Source organism: Prunus persica, chromosome G2, assembly GCF_000346465.2.
Source record: "Prunus persica cultivar Lovell chromosome G2, Prunus_persica_NCBIv2, whole genome shotgun sequence".
Classification (NCBI taxonomy): domain Eukaryota; kingdom Viridiplantae; phylum Streptophyta; class Magnoliopsida; order Rosales; family Rosaceae; genus Prunus; species Prunus persica.
The window spans coordinates 7195377-7210107 of NC_034010.1; the positions used below are offsets into that span (position 1 = coordinate 7195377).

The following is a 14731-nucleotide window of genomic DNA, read 5'->3' on the forward strand; positions in this document are numbered from 1 at the left end:
ACTATACAGTAAATAAAATAAATGTGGGAATAAAAACCACCACTGAACAAGATAAGGAAAGTGTTAGTATTAGTAACGGTCTCCCACTGATAATATGTTTAGTATTACCAAGGGTCCATTTTTGTTAGTGGTTAGTAATATAAATAATAGTGCAGCACAAAAATTATACCTGAGAGCTTCTCGTGCTGATAACGTGTTATAAAATAACCTGGAATATGTGCGAATATTGAGCTGCACGTAAAGTAGATGAGACACAGTATTTAACGAGGTTCGGCTATGCCTACGTCCCCGGAGAGCAGCAGTAGTAACTTTTCCACTATGTAAAATAATAGGGCTACAACTTTAGAGTTTACAATATGTAAGGCTCACTGAATTTTCTCTCTGCTCACTCACCCTATTTCTTCCTTCTCTTCCTCTTCTCTGCCTGACTCTCTTTCCTCTTTTCTTTCCTCCTTTCCCTTTCCTCTTCTCTTTCCTTCTTTCCCTTTCTTCTTCTCTTTCCTCCTTTCTCTTTTCTTCTCCCCGTTTCCTATCTCTTTCTCTCTTCTTCTTTTCCTCTTTTCTTTCTCTCTTCTTTTTTCTTCTTTTCTTTCTCTCTTCTTTTTTCTTCTTTTCTTTCTCTTTTCTTTTTTCTTCTCTTCTCTTTCCGTTTCTCTTTTTATTTATAGGCTGAAATAATCACTATTCATCACTATTCACTATTCACCCGTGACAGACAAACTCTACCAAAAGTCTCCAAATGAATAGTAATGAATAGTTAGTGGGCTCCACATGTTTATTCTTTTACAACAAAAACTATTTTCTCTCTCTTTTTTTGGGAAAAAATAATGGATAAGCATAAAACTCATATGAATAATTGAAATTTGATTTCATTTCTTCTGTGGAAAAAAAGTACTTAGCATCTCAGGTAGGTGTGAAAGTTGGATTGGAAATTCTAATTTCCACCAATTTTTATTCGAAAATTTTTAACTTTTAGTGAGTTCAAATCAATTCCAACATCCAAAAGTTTCGAAAATTCTAGAATTTTTTTTTTTTTAAAAGGATTAGAATTAGAATGTAACTCAAGATTACAAAAATTCTTAATTATATCGGAGTTTCAAGGTTAGACTACATATAATGAGTAATATCTATGGCCACCAGATGCACTTTGCATAAGCGAAAATAATGAAACTAATGTTATAGCCACAATATCATAATATAATTATGTTAAATTTTAAACACGGAAAATTTAAATGGAAAACTTGATCAATCATGAGGATACCATGGCATCTAATTTCTTCGTTATGAAGAAACATGTGATTTCTTTTGATTCTAAAACATGCAAACTATGATCTGACACCACATGTAAACTGTATTGACTACACATAACATAAGTAGAACACATGTATTTTAGTATTCCATTAGAGTTGTTGGAATATCAAGAACATACAAGATCTCTTCTCCTCAATCCGACCCCTCACACACTCATTATAGATGGGGTGAATACTTTAGTGTAGGTTACATTGATCGGGTAAGTCGTGGCACCTGTATTTATATGCATCTGCCTAAGAGTCTTGCCCATCAAGAAACTCTCTAGGAAAAGAAAACCCTTGTCCATATTAAGATAGAGTCAACAAAAAAAAAACAAAAAAAAAAAAAGGGGGGGGGCAAATTTTCAGATATATATTCTTCTCCAATATGGAGGTATTTATAAGAAGGGTACAAAGATTAGTTAACCCTCAATACAATTGGAAATAAATCTAAATTACAATATGAAATAAATATCAATTACAATAGTACAAAATAAATAGGTAAGTAATAACCAAAAAACCTAACATAGTAAGGAACCAAAATCATAAGTAAATAAGGACTTGCTAACACTCCCCCTCAAATTGGCACAAAGATGTTTCGCATGCCCAACTTGACAAGCAGGTCATAGAACACTATACTTGACATTAACCAAATCGAACCACTGTAGAAAAGGCCACAATTTTGATTTGTTCCAAGAAATACAATGTTTGTCGTAAGAAAAGAGGCCCAATTAAAGGACCTTTCAAGCCACATGGGCTTTGAGTCGTTCATAATTAGAAAAGTAAATGTCCAAAGATCAAAGCCCAAGCACTGCTTTCTCCAAAAGGTTTGACTTTCCCAAAAAACCATTGCGAAGCAACTTTTACTCGGCTAATAGCGTGAACACCTAAATTTGAACTCAAAGTTGATTTCGACAATTAAGGAAAAGTCAAACAGCAAAGAGAGGGTTGGACAGCCGCATTAACTGTGATTTGAATCATGAGACTCATCAACATCAACTTGTTAAAATACAACTAATCACATGGATCAAAGTGAAAACAAAGTCCATTAGTTTTATTCGCAAAGAAGAAACTTGTACAAGGTGTGGATGCATCTCTTTACCAAACATCCAATTTCAAGAACCAATGAGTCTATAAATGGAAGTAGAAATTATGGTCCAAAGAACAACCAATCTCTAGAACAAACAACCAATTTGAATAATATTTAAACACCTTTTTGAAAACTTTAGAAGAATTGTAGAGAGAATTCATAGAAACTGATTTTCTTATTTCTCTTGCTAACTTGTAATTACATCATTACAGTGCTTATAAATCTGCACCTACAGCATAACCACTTCTTATCAGCCTAACCACATTCTAACAGACTAAGAAATTAGAGTGGCACGTGGATATACTCTATCAGCCCCCCGCAAGCTCATGGGAGAGAGGCTTGAGCATGAGATTGGAGTAGTGATAATTGAATTGAGGTGAGCACAAGCCTTTCGTTAGGATGTTAGCAACTTGCTGAGAAGAGGAAACATGTTGAAGCTGGATTTCACTGCGTGTGACCTTCTCACGAACAAAGTGACAGCCAACTTCAATATGCTTAGCACGAGAGGGCCATAGCAGACAGATTGTCACAGTAAAGAAGAGGAGATTTGGCAAGAGGAAAATAGATATCTATCAACAACTGCTGTAACCACACAATTTTAGCAGCAGTGGCAGCTATGACACGATATTCTGCCACGGTGGAAGCTCTAGAAACAAATTGCTGTTTTTTAGAACTCCAAGAAATGGGATTGGAGCCTAAGAAAATAACATAACCAGTTGCAGAGCGCCTATCATTGGGATCACTAGCCCAATTAGCATCGGTGAAAGCATGAAGATCCAAAGAACCCTTGTGAAATGTCAATCCATGATGCATGGTACCCTTAAGATACCTAAGAATTCGTTTCACAGCAAGGTAATGAGTCTCAAGAGGAGAGTGCATAAATTGGCAAACCTGATTTACGGAATAGGCACTGTCAGGCCTCGTGAAAGTCAAATATTGCAAAGCACCAACCAGACTTCGATAATGAGCAGGATCAGAAAAGGGGAGATTGTCATCTCCAAGAAGCTTGTGATTAGGATGAGAAGGAGTGACACAAGGCTTGAATTCAAAAAGGTTGGCTTTAAACAAAACATCCTTGATGTATTTAGACTGAGTCACAGAAATACCAGCATCTGTATATTGAATGTGCAGGCCAAGGAAATAATGAAGATGTCCAAGATCAGTCTTATCAAACTCCTTGGATAATAAAGTGATCACATAAGCAATTGCAGCAGGGGAAGAACCAGTCGAGATAATATCATCGACATACAAAAGCAATAAAACCAAAGAGGTGGCATCTTGCTTAACAAAGAGAGAGGGATCAGCTTGAGAGGTACGAAATCCAATACAAGGAAGATAATTGGTAAACCTTTCATTCCAAGCTCGAGGAGCTTGCTTGAGACCATATAAAGATTTATCCAATCGGCAAACATGATGAGGATAGAGAGGATCAACAAAACCTTGTGGTTGAGACATGTAGACTTCCTCTTTGAGAATGCCATGAAGAAAGGCATTTTTGACATCTAATTGGTGAAGTTTCCAGCCAAACGTTGCAGCTAAGGCTAATACCAAACGGACAGTGGTATGTTTCACCACAGGACTAAAAGTCTCTGCGTAATCCAAGCCAGCCTCTTAAGAAAAACCTTTGGCAACAAGTCTGGCCTTGTATCTAGCCATTGAACCATCTGGATTTCGCTTTTAGCCTATAGACCCACTTGCAACCTACCAGACTTCTATTAGTAGGCAAAGGTACCAAATGCCAAGTGCATTGCTTTTGTAAAGCATCAAATTAATCTTGCATAGCCTGCTGCCACTTAGACTTTTTTACGCCAGAAGCATAAGTGGAAGGTTTTGTAACAGAGAGATCTGAAGAGGCTTGAACAGCTGGTAGGAACGCCTTTTTCTTGACAATGCCAGATTTGCTCCTAGTCTGCATAGGATGAACATTGGGAGGAGCAACTGGGAGAATTGTTACCAAATCTAAAGAAGGACAAGAGGTATGTGATAAATCTGCTGGGATCGGCTGAGGAACATGAGAGAACAGTGGGGAAGAGGAGACAGAAGAAGATTCTGAGGCCATGGGACTCACAGGCAGACAAGGTAGGTGTGTCAAAGGACTAATTGCCGGATAATAGACATTAAGGCCTGAGTGGTTCTTGAAGTGGTGAAGGACTAAAAGAGACCCCAAGTGCCCAAGGAAAACAACTTTCATAACAAATGACATGCCTAGATACAATCAGCTTGTGAGAACTCAGATTGTAACAAATGTAGCCTTTGTATTGCAAAGCATAACCAATAAATAGACATTGAGTTGTCTTAGGCTGCAACTTGTTGTGAACATAAGGCTTGAAGTAAAGTGACAGTGGTTTCGATCAAATGTGTATCCTTATGTTCTGCCAAACCATTCTGTTCAGGTGTATAGGGACAAGATCATTGATGTAAAATGCCTTTAGACAGTAAAAAATGCTGAAAAGCCGTGCTAAGATATTCCTCTCCCCATCAGTTTGTAGGATTCGAATAGAAGCAGAGAATTGAGTGTAAACATAGTGAAAAAAAGATTGAAAATAGGAAAATACTTCTGATTTATTGCGCAATGGATAAAGCCATGTATATCTGGTACACTCATCAATGAAAGTAACATAATATCGGAAACCTTCAAGAGAGGAACTAGGAGCCGGGCCCCATACATCACTATGAATGGTCTCAAAAGGAATTCGAGATTTAGACTTAGCTAAAACAAAAGGGAGCTTTGTAAACTTGCCCTTCAAGCAAGGTTGACACATATGAGGAGCAGAAGAAAAAGAACTGGATATACTAGATTTGTCCAAAGCTAGCTGAAAAACAGAGTTGGTAGGATGTCCAAGTCTGCAATGCCAACGCTCGGATGCAATCTTTTGGCCTAGGAAGGCAGTATGTACAGAAGAAGGAAGAGGCATAGGATAGAGAACATTATGACTGAGGCCCATGAAATGAATTTTCCCTGTTCGCTTGTCCTGTATGGTTAAACGAAACTCATCAAAAATACATTGGCATTTGTTATCAGCACACAATTGATGAACAGATAATAAACTCTGTGATAACTGGGGCACATGCAGAACATTGGTAAGTTGGAAAGAACTTGTAGGAATAGGAATTGAAGAATAACTAATATGAGCAATAGCTAAACCTGGTCCATTTGCAGCAGTAATGGTCTCAGAACCAATATATGAAGTAGGAGCAGACAGATACCCAAATTCAGCCGTCATATGGTTGGTTGCACCAGTATCAGCAATCCAAACCTCAGTGGAAGGTGAAGAGGAACAAGCCTGAGCAGCCATGGCAGTCATTGGAGTAGAGTGTGAGGAACTAGAAGGAACACTTCTCAATAGAAACATGTCATGGCAGTATGATTTGTTTTCAAACAAATTTGACATGGTTCAGCCTCAGAGTGAGATGGAATTGTAGATCGAAAACGACAAGTAGCAGCGATATGACCCTTTTTATGACAAATTCGACAAATAAACACAGGAGGACCATAACGGTTTCAAAAAGGTTGATGAGGCTTACCAAGAATACATTGAGCACCATTACCAAACTGAGAAGGAGATTGGAGAATTGCTGAGGAGGATTAGAATAAGACTGATTCTTGGGATAAAAGCGTGAACCATTAGAGTAGCCATGTTGATTATAGAACATCTTGCCCTTTGCCTTCATCTTGAAATCCATAGGAAGAATTATGAGAATAAGGATTCATACCAGACCCATGAGGAATTCTAAGTCGCGACAGCCATAGCAGACATGACTGGAACATTGTGAGTAGATTCCTCAATTGTGGCCTCCTCGACCTTCAATTGAGATCGAAGATCTTTCAAAGAAATACCATGATCACGACCTCGAATCACAACCTTGACCGTATTATACTCAGAAGGTAAGCCTTTGAGAACCAAAATGGCAGTATCATCATCCGGAATTTCAAAGCCAACAGCAGAAAGCTGATCACAAACATCCTTGATTTTCTGAAGATATTGATCAATAGTTTCCGAGCCTTTCTTGATATTCTGAAGATCAATCTTTAATTGGAAAATGCTTGCTCTAGTAACACTTGCAAATCGTTCACGAAGATTGACCCACATGGCGTTAGAGGTTGAGCAACCTATAACACACGAAATAGCCGAGGGCAACAACGTCGCAGTAATCAAAGTCATGAGTGATGTGTCATGAATCGTCCAAATCATGAATGCGTCGAAAAGAACAGAGCCATCCTCCGTGACCAAGAATTGAGGCGGGCATTTGAATGAACCATTGATGAACCCTAGAATTCTATTTCCACGCAGCAAGAGCTCCATTTGAAAATTCCAAGTGACATAATTTGTATCATCTAGTTTAACAGAAATAGTGTTACCAACACTAGAAATCAAGAAGAAATTGGGGATTGAGTTAGGGCTAACAAAAACCAAATAAAAATGGATAGAATAAATAAGATAGCAGAGTAAATTCAACCAAAAACAAAAACCATAAAATATGTAAAAAGAAGATGCACAAAAGGATGGAGGTGGGGTGAGAGTGGGCCTGGAGCCTAACAGAGGGTGCCGGCACGTGGAACCCAAGCACAGACAAACGGAGCGCCATCTGCTGCTCTGATAAGCCAGCATTCTTTGTTGCACACAAAGACGTCTACTTCGTTGTCAGCGACGGAAGACCTCTACCTAATTACAGGCAAAGCGGCATTTTGCAAAGCCACCTCTCTCACTCTCCATTCTGCGACAGGAGTTGGAAGCCCACAATCTCGCCCCACAACCCCAAAGCATCTCTGGCCAAATTTGCGCCTCGCATATGACGTCTGACACCGATTTCATGCGGACGACGTTACACACTCTTCCCTTCCATGCCATCCTTATTGCCCCCACTTTGGGTCACAAGTCAGCGTGACTTGACTCGGCAATGGAGTCTCGTAGAACTGATCATATAAATAGCACCACCGAAGTATAATTTGTCGATGTGGGACAAAATTGCGCGGCCTGGCGAGTTTCTTTGTTTTTTTTTTTTTTTTTTCCCACTTGAAAAAGAGTAAGTGGGTTTGTTGTCCAGAGATTAAGGTACGGGCTCAATTTGCTCCTGTGGCTATTTCTCCGGAACATGTTGCACAGGCGATGAGTTTTTCTCAAATACTTCTTTCTGACTTCGTTCTCTTCTCTGTATAGTTTTGCTGGATATAAATCAGTAGAAATGCTAGCTTTATATTGGCCCCTTTTTTTTTTCTTCTCATTTCCTGGAAATATAAATCTCGTGCAAGCTTTACTGGTCCTTTTCTCTCCTTTCCCTTCTTTTTGTTTAATTAAGCATATACAGAATCAGGATATTCATGTGGTAAAAACTAGAAGAGTTCTTTTGTTTACCTTGTAAAGAGAGTAAGTGGGTGTCCAATTTGAACCAAAAAAATTTCATTTCCCTGTTTCACATAAAATTGAAAAACTGAAATCAATTACCAAACAACTTTTTTCAGTTATTATTTTAAAAATTGAAAATAAAAAACTGATGGTTATCAAACGAACCCTTAATATTTTCGTTTCGTCTTCTTTTGAGTGGGATCCCTTTACATATTTTATTGGTTTGTTTTGTAATTCTTTGTCATAGGGTTCAGGGATTATGATTATGATTTCATCTTTTCCAGTTAAGGGATTATGATTTCGAAACTTGATGCTTACCTTTATTTATTTTTTATGTTGAGTCTGAAAAAAGAAAATGATTTGGTTGTAAATTTGTGAATAATAGGATGGTATGAAAAAAGCTCAAAAAAAGATTAGAACCCGTTTGATGACTATTTCGGTATTTTATTTTTAGTTTCTATTTTTCAATTCAAAGAAATTGAAAGCATAAAACTTCTTTGGTTATTAATTTTGAGGCCTCGTTTGATAACCATTTTATTTTCTTTTCTGTTTTTTTTATTATTATTAAAAAAAAAACAGAAAACATATTTGATAAAACTTTTCATTGTCAGTTTTCAAAATTACCCTTTCTAATTCTCATGAATCAAACATTTTCAAATAATCCATTCTCCAAAACAAACAGTGCTTAATAAGTATTGACATCTGAATCAATGCGTGTTGATGAACTATCTAAGACAACATGCAAACTACATTCATTAGATATATGCTTTGACCTCATTATTCTTGTAGTGACCTACAATTAGAATAGTACACTACAATTAGAATAGTATATTATCATTTTGCATGTCGAAACGGTTTTCGATTTATCTAATTTTTTGTAAGGATGATTTATGAATGAAGACCTAAAATATAGAGGGTTTGGATCATTGAAAAAAATATTCGTAGAGTACCTTAAAGGGTGTCCCTTAAATAAAATTATTTGAAAGATCCTCAATATATATATATATGTACATGATGAGTAGTATATATATTATAACATAATCAAAGCCAATTGTTAGATTTCCTTCATGATTATAACACATTATATAATAATTCATGTTTCTTCAATAGATTCTACAAAGGGCCACTTGTTAGATTTGTAGGCTCACTCCGCATTGTATTTCATTAATCCAAATTGTCTACATTCTAGATAATCATTCAAAAATCATATCTACAAAAAATCACTTGAATCCGATATTGTTTGACCACCCAATTGTGTTATTGAAATTTTAGTACTTTCTTGAAGCACCGTGTTCTTTGATTTTGTAGGATACAATTGGATGTCGAAACGGTTTCAGATTTATCTAATTTTTTGTAAAGATGACGAGTAGTGTATATTCTTTTAAAAACAACATAAAAATAGTGATATTTCTTTTCATTTTATTAAAGGTAAGAAATTCAAAACATTATATCAAATTGACTTTATTGAAAATTTAAAATTCTAACTAAACTCCATAGCACACATGTTCCTTCACTGATGACATAGGAAACTTAACATCCCTCCCTTTGAAGTGAATTTATCAATCTACTTCTATTTCCATGGCCTATATCAAATTGCATTAAACATAGTCAATAAACGTCATAATTTTGTGATCCTACTCGCCTGTGGTCCTCTTTTCCTTTCAAAGTACCTGAAGCCAACCTTCCCTAAGGACACCCAGACCCAATCGAGATAGAAAAAGGCCGCCCTAGCCCATATAACAACCATAGAGCGGATTAGAGGGAGAAAATAAAATATCGTTTCAGCCCCTCCTTACCCAGAGAAACCTTTACACCCTTCCAAGTCCATCTTTATCGCTTTCACATTGAGTCACAAACCCACGTAACTACGCGCAGTGATTTAACTTTCAACATTTGTGTATATTAAAAAGGATGAACATTTTACTCTGAGATTTTCCAACTCCAACTTCTAGTGATTTGCTTCTTGGATTTTCGCTTACCGGATTTCTAATTTTAATTGAGGAAGTTAACTAGCTAGGAAACCTTAACAAGAAGCATAAAACCATTACATAATTATTTTTAAATAAAAAGAGCCCTCATCTCACATCAAGAAAGTACACATCAAGTTTTTAAATTCTCTAATTTGGGTTTTTTTAAAAGTTCGTTTATTAAACCTCTAATTAGGAAACCCCTTCAAAACCAAACAAAATTCATTGAGAAATTAAAGAGAAAAAAACACCATATTCAAAAATTCCATTTTATTAAACCTCTAATTATTAACTTATATTAGGAAAACCACATACACAAAAAGATGGACGTCGGGGGTTGAAGAGTGGGGGCCCACGGTGGGTGGCTACATGAGGGGTGCCGGCGAGTGAGGATCCACTCTGGAGGGAGTAATGCAGTAAGAGTGTCTTCTCGCTGCTCTGGTAAGCCAACGAGCTTTACAGCATGCTGCAAATTACATCTTCCATCTTCACAGGCGGAAGAATATTCTTGACGGCCTGCACTTCAGGGCTGGCCTAGCCGAAACGGCCTGCACTTCAGGGCGACCAATTCCTCTTCCTACCTCCTCTTTGCACCCAGATTGGCACACCGACAAGGGCCCACTGTGCCCCTCATGTGCGCTCACGTGCCGCAGGTTGTCCTCTCGCTCCTACCCCTCTTCCAAACCACCTTTATTGCCCCCACAATGGGTCACAAGCTCGCGTGACTGAGCTCGGCACCTCCAGAGCCAATACTTGGGTATATTAGGTGCTTAACTGTTGGCTATTCTGTCGATGTGGGATTGTGAATATATGAAATCTGAGTTCTCTTTCTTCACGTATTTTGAATGAAAAGCTTTGCATCTCTTTGGTCATATCTATTAAACATGAAATAGAAAGATGATTTTTCTAACAGTTTTTGCGTATTTCAACTAGATTCTGAACACCAAACAGATTGAACAAAATGGAGAAATCTATTGCTTGTTTTGTTTGGTTTCAAACTATATAAGACGGTTGCCAAGAGCAGTTTCGAGTGCCATTCTCAATGAAGATCCTGTGTACGTAGAACAATCTAAATCTTATGTTTTTGCCTCAAGAATTCTGGGGTTTGGGATTTATACTTTGGCCTTCAGCTTTGACTAGATAAACATGTTTATCGTTGAAGCATCAACAATTTCCACCCTTTGGTTACTTCTTTGAATAAAAGAAATATGGATATGGGCCTTCGTTTCTTTGAACCTCCATAATCAATTTGGGCCTTTCTTCATTGAACAAATTGTAGTTGGCTTTCGGGGTGTCTTATGAGGGTCCTCACCGATCCTCTTTTAGTAGCGCTTAAACCCTAGAATGCTATGCTTCTATTTTTTATTTTATTGTTCGAAAAATGCAATGCTTCTAAGGACAAGCGATATTGATAGCACATCAAGAAAACCAGAATGCAAAGGGTTTCACTTTCAATATGGAATTTTTATGTAAATCTAGATAGTTACAACATATTAAACACTAACCTCATTCGGATACGGTGATGATGTTGATAGCACAATAGGAAAACTAGAGAGTTCTTCTCCTAGAGGCCGAGCCTTATAGTAGTGATTCTAGATGGGGTGAATTTCTGTAAAGCTTAGGTATTTCGAGTTTAGGAGGGAACCCTCTATTTATGTGCATCTCTCTAGGAGTCTTGCCCATCAAGAAACTCCTAGAGATAACCTTTAGGTGATAGGATTATCTTCTCATCTTTAATCGACAATCACTCATCTTTACTTCTTTTAGAATGTGTTGCTTCTCAAAAATTGAAAACCACGAAGAGTTTGCAACTCCAACTTTTGGAAATTTACTTCTTGGGTTTTCGCTTACACAATTTCTAATTTCAGGTGGTGCAACGGCGGTTCCTTTTTAGGTCATTTTGGCACTTGTCAGTCGATCACTAATTACGTATGTTTGGTTTGTTTACCAAACCAATTCCACCCCTATCTGAAGGGGATAGTATTTTTATGTTACACTTGTATTGGTACTTTTAGTTGTATTGAAACTACAACACAATGTCTATATGTGTAGAATTAAAAATTAAATTATTGAAGAGTTATGTTGTGCTTAGATAAGTAAAAAGGATGAAAATTGTACTCAAAAAGATTTTCCAACTCCAACTTTTGGTGATTTTTCTTGGGTTTTCGCTTACCCGATTTCTAATTTTAGCCCTCTAATCATTTGTCTCGCTCAAATTTAATTGAGGTAGTTAACTAGCTAGGAAACCTTAACAAGAAAGCACACATCAAGTTTTTAAATTCTCTCACAATTAATCCTTAAAAGTTCAAACCATTGGAAAATTAAATTTTAAAAAAAATCCCAAGAAAAGAAAAACCATTATATATAACTAAAAACCCCTTTTTATAAGATCATCACACCAATTTTATTATTTTTTCAATTAATTGTTAATATTTTATTACACATAATGTGGGGTACTATATTATTAAAATTGAAAGGGCATGGATCAATAACATACCAAACGGCTTAAGGATACAATTGCTTGGTTGCTTAATTTTTGAAATTTGGGGTTTTTTTTTTTTTTTTTTGGTTCGTTTATTAAAGCTCTAATTATTAACTTATATTAGGAAACCCCATAAACCACCTAATTATTAACTTATATTAGGAAAACCCACATCACTTTCTCACAATTTATCCAAAAAATTTCAAACCAAACAAAAAATAATCTCAAGTAGGGGAGGATAAAAACAGCAAACCCAACAGTGCCTAAGTAGAAAAAGAGAGCACACACAAAAAGGTGGAAGCCGGGGTTTGAAGAGTGGGGGCCCACGGTGGGTGACGACATGAGGGGTGCCGGCGGGTGAGGGTCCACTATCTGGAGGAGTACTGCAGTAAAAACAACGAGCCTTTTACAGACAGCTGTAAAGACATCTCCCATCTTCATCTAGGAGGAAGAAACTCTAGCCTGCACTTCAGGGCTAGCCTAACCGAAACGGCCTGCACTTTCATGGCGACCTCTTTCTCTTACTACCCACGCGCGTGATGTAACCTGTACCTCCTTTGCATCCAGATTGGCACGCCGACAAGGGCCCACTGTGCCCCTCATGTGCGCGCACATTCCGTCCGCAGGTTGTCCTCAGGCTCCTACTCCTTCCAAACCATTCTTAATGCCCCCACATTGGGTCACAAGCTCATGTGACTAAGCTTGGCAATACACAAACCAAGACTTGGGTATTTTAGGTGCTTAACTTTTCGCTATTTTATCGATGTGGGATTGTGAATATATGAAATCTAAGTTCTCTTTCTTCGCGTATTTTGAATGAAAACCTTTGCATCTCTTGGTCATATCTATTTATTGCCAAGAGCAGTTTCGAGTGCCATTCTCAGTGAAGATCCTGTGTACGTAGAACAATCCAAATCTTATGTTTTTGCCTCAAGAATTCTGGGGTTTGGGATTTATACTTTGGCCTTCAGCTTCGACTAGATAAACAAGTTTATAGTTGAAGCACCCACAATTTCCACCCTCTTGTTACTTCTTTGAATAAAAGAAATATGGATATGGGCCTTCGTTTCTTTGAACCTCCATAATCAATTTGGGCCTTTCTTGATTAAACAAATTGTAGTTGGTTTTTGGGGTGTCTTATGAAGGTCCTTAGTGCTTAAACCCTAGAATTCAATGCTTCTATTTTATTTTATTTTACCGTTCGAAAATTGCAATGCTTCTAAGGACAAGTGATATTGATAGCATAGCAGGAAAACCAGAATGCAAAGGGTTTCAATTTGAAAATGGGATTTTTATGTAAATCTAGGTAGTTACAACATATTAAACACTAACCTGACTCAGACATGGTGATGATGTTTATAGCACAACAGGAAAACCAGAGAGTTCTTCTTCTAGAAGCCAAGCCTTATAGTAGTGATTCTAAATGGGGTGAATTTCTATAAAGCTTAGGTATCTCAACTCTAGGAAGGAGCCCTTTATTTGTATGCATCTCTCTAGGAGTCTTGCCCATCAAGAAACTCCTAGAAATAACCTTCATGTGATATGATTAGTGAATCTTAATCCTTATAGAAGTAGGAATCTCAAACCTTTATATTTATCTTAAACACTTATATATTAGGCTACCATATGAGATAAGGATTGAGTTCTTGATGATAAACAATGAATCCTTTCACTGGCGGAGCGAGGAATTCTATTAAGGATTGTCAACTTTAAATAGCTTTATAGTTACAATAAACTTAGTTTTTATAGGAAAACATATTTAAGAATTCATTATAATTATTAAATTTCAATATCACAAATTTAATATTTTAAGTAAGTATAACCCAAATTCTAACAACCTAAAAATAATGAAAGAGTATCAAGAGTTGATTTTAGATAGAAATAGAAAATCAAATAAAATCCATGGCACACACGTATAAATGACATATGAAGACACAAACAAATATAGATCATGTTCATTGTAGACAATTAACATTTGCGAGAAGGGTCAACAGTAAGTATAACTATAAAATAACTTGAATAACATACATAAATATAAGGTTTTCAAAATGTTGAGATGGGTCAAGTTACCCTTGTGGGCCTTAATTGGCTCCGTCAATGAATCCTTTGCAATCCTATATCGATTAGAAGATCACTTCTATAGGTTTAAGACAGTAAACCATCTTACATTTTATTAATTTTTATTTTTCTTAAGCTTATCATAATTAAGGAGTGCATGCACTTATAAATGTACAAATTAAAGAAGGATCTTCAAAAACAAAAACAAATTGTGTCCCGGGTAGCGTCATGAAAAGGTCCTCCAAGAACCCATTGACTAGCTTTGTTATGCACGAGACTCATTGAGAAGTGGGGACTGCATGCAGCTTCAAGTTTGAAGCACTAAAAAAGGGTTGAATCCCAAACATGTTGTCTGTGAGCCCCCCCCTCTTTGCCAGCCTTAAAGAAATTGCTCTTCCTGTATTTTGGGATTCTAGAGTCCTGTAGCAAGGCAAATTTCGACACTCTTTTTGGTACCACCAAATGTAAGGAAGAATATTTTCATAATATTTTATGTGGTC

The 14731-nt window shown here is 36.9% G+C and overlaps 1 protein-coding gene and 1 long non-coding RNA gene across 3 annotated transcripts; both read right to left on the reverse strand.

Moving 5' to 3' along the window:
- Nucleotides 4917–7676, reverse strand: LOC109947016. 2 transcript variants are annotated; one of them, XM_020556296.1, is made up of 3 exons: nt 5905–7676; nt 5525–5663; nt 4917–5351 (listed from the first exon to the last, which is right to left on the reverse strand). In XM_020556296.1, the coding sequence occupies exons 1-3, from the start codon at nt 6061–6063 to the stop codon at nt 5308–5310; spliced, it is 342 nt and encodes a 113-aa protein (XP_020411885.1). In that variant the 5' UTR covers nt 6064–7676; the 3' UTR covers nt 4917–5307. The 2 variants fall into 2 exon arrangements, 1 of the variants encoding a protein (XP_020411885.1); XR_002270027.1 differs by having other exon boundaries at nt 5525–7674.
- LOC109947687 lies at nt 9950–13026 on the reverse strand. Its single transcript, XR_002270498.1, has 2 exons — nt 12726–13026; nt 9950–10272 (listed from the first exon to the last, which is right to left on the reverse strand). It is a non-coding gene; the product is annotated as an uncharacterized LOC109947687 (long non-coding RNA).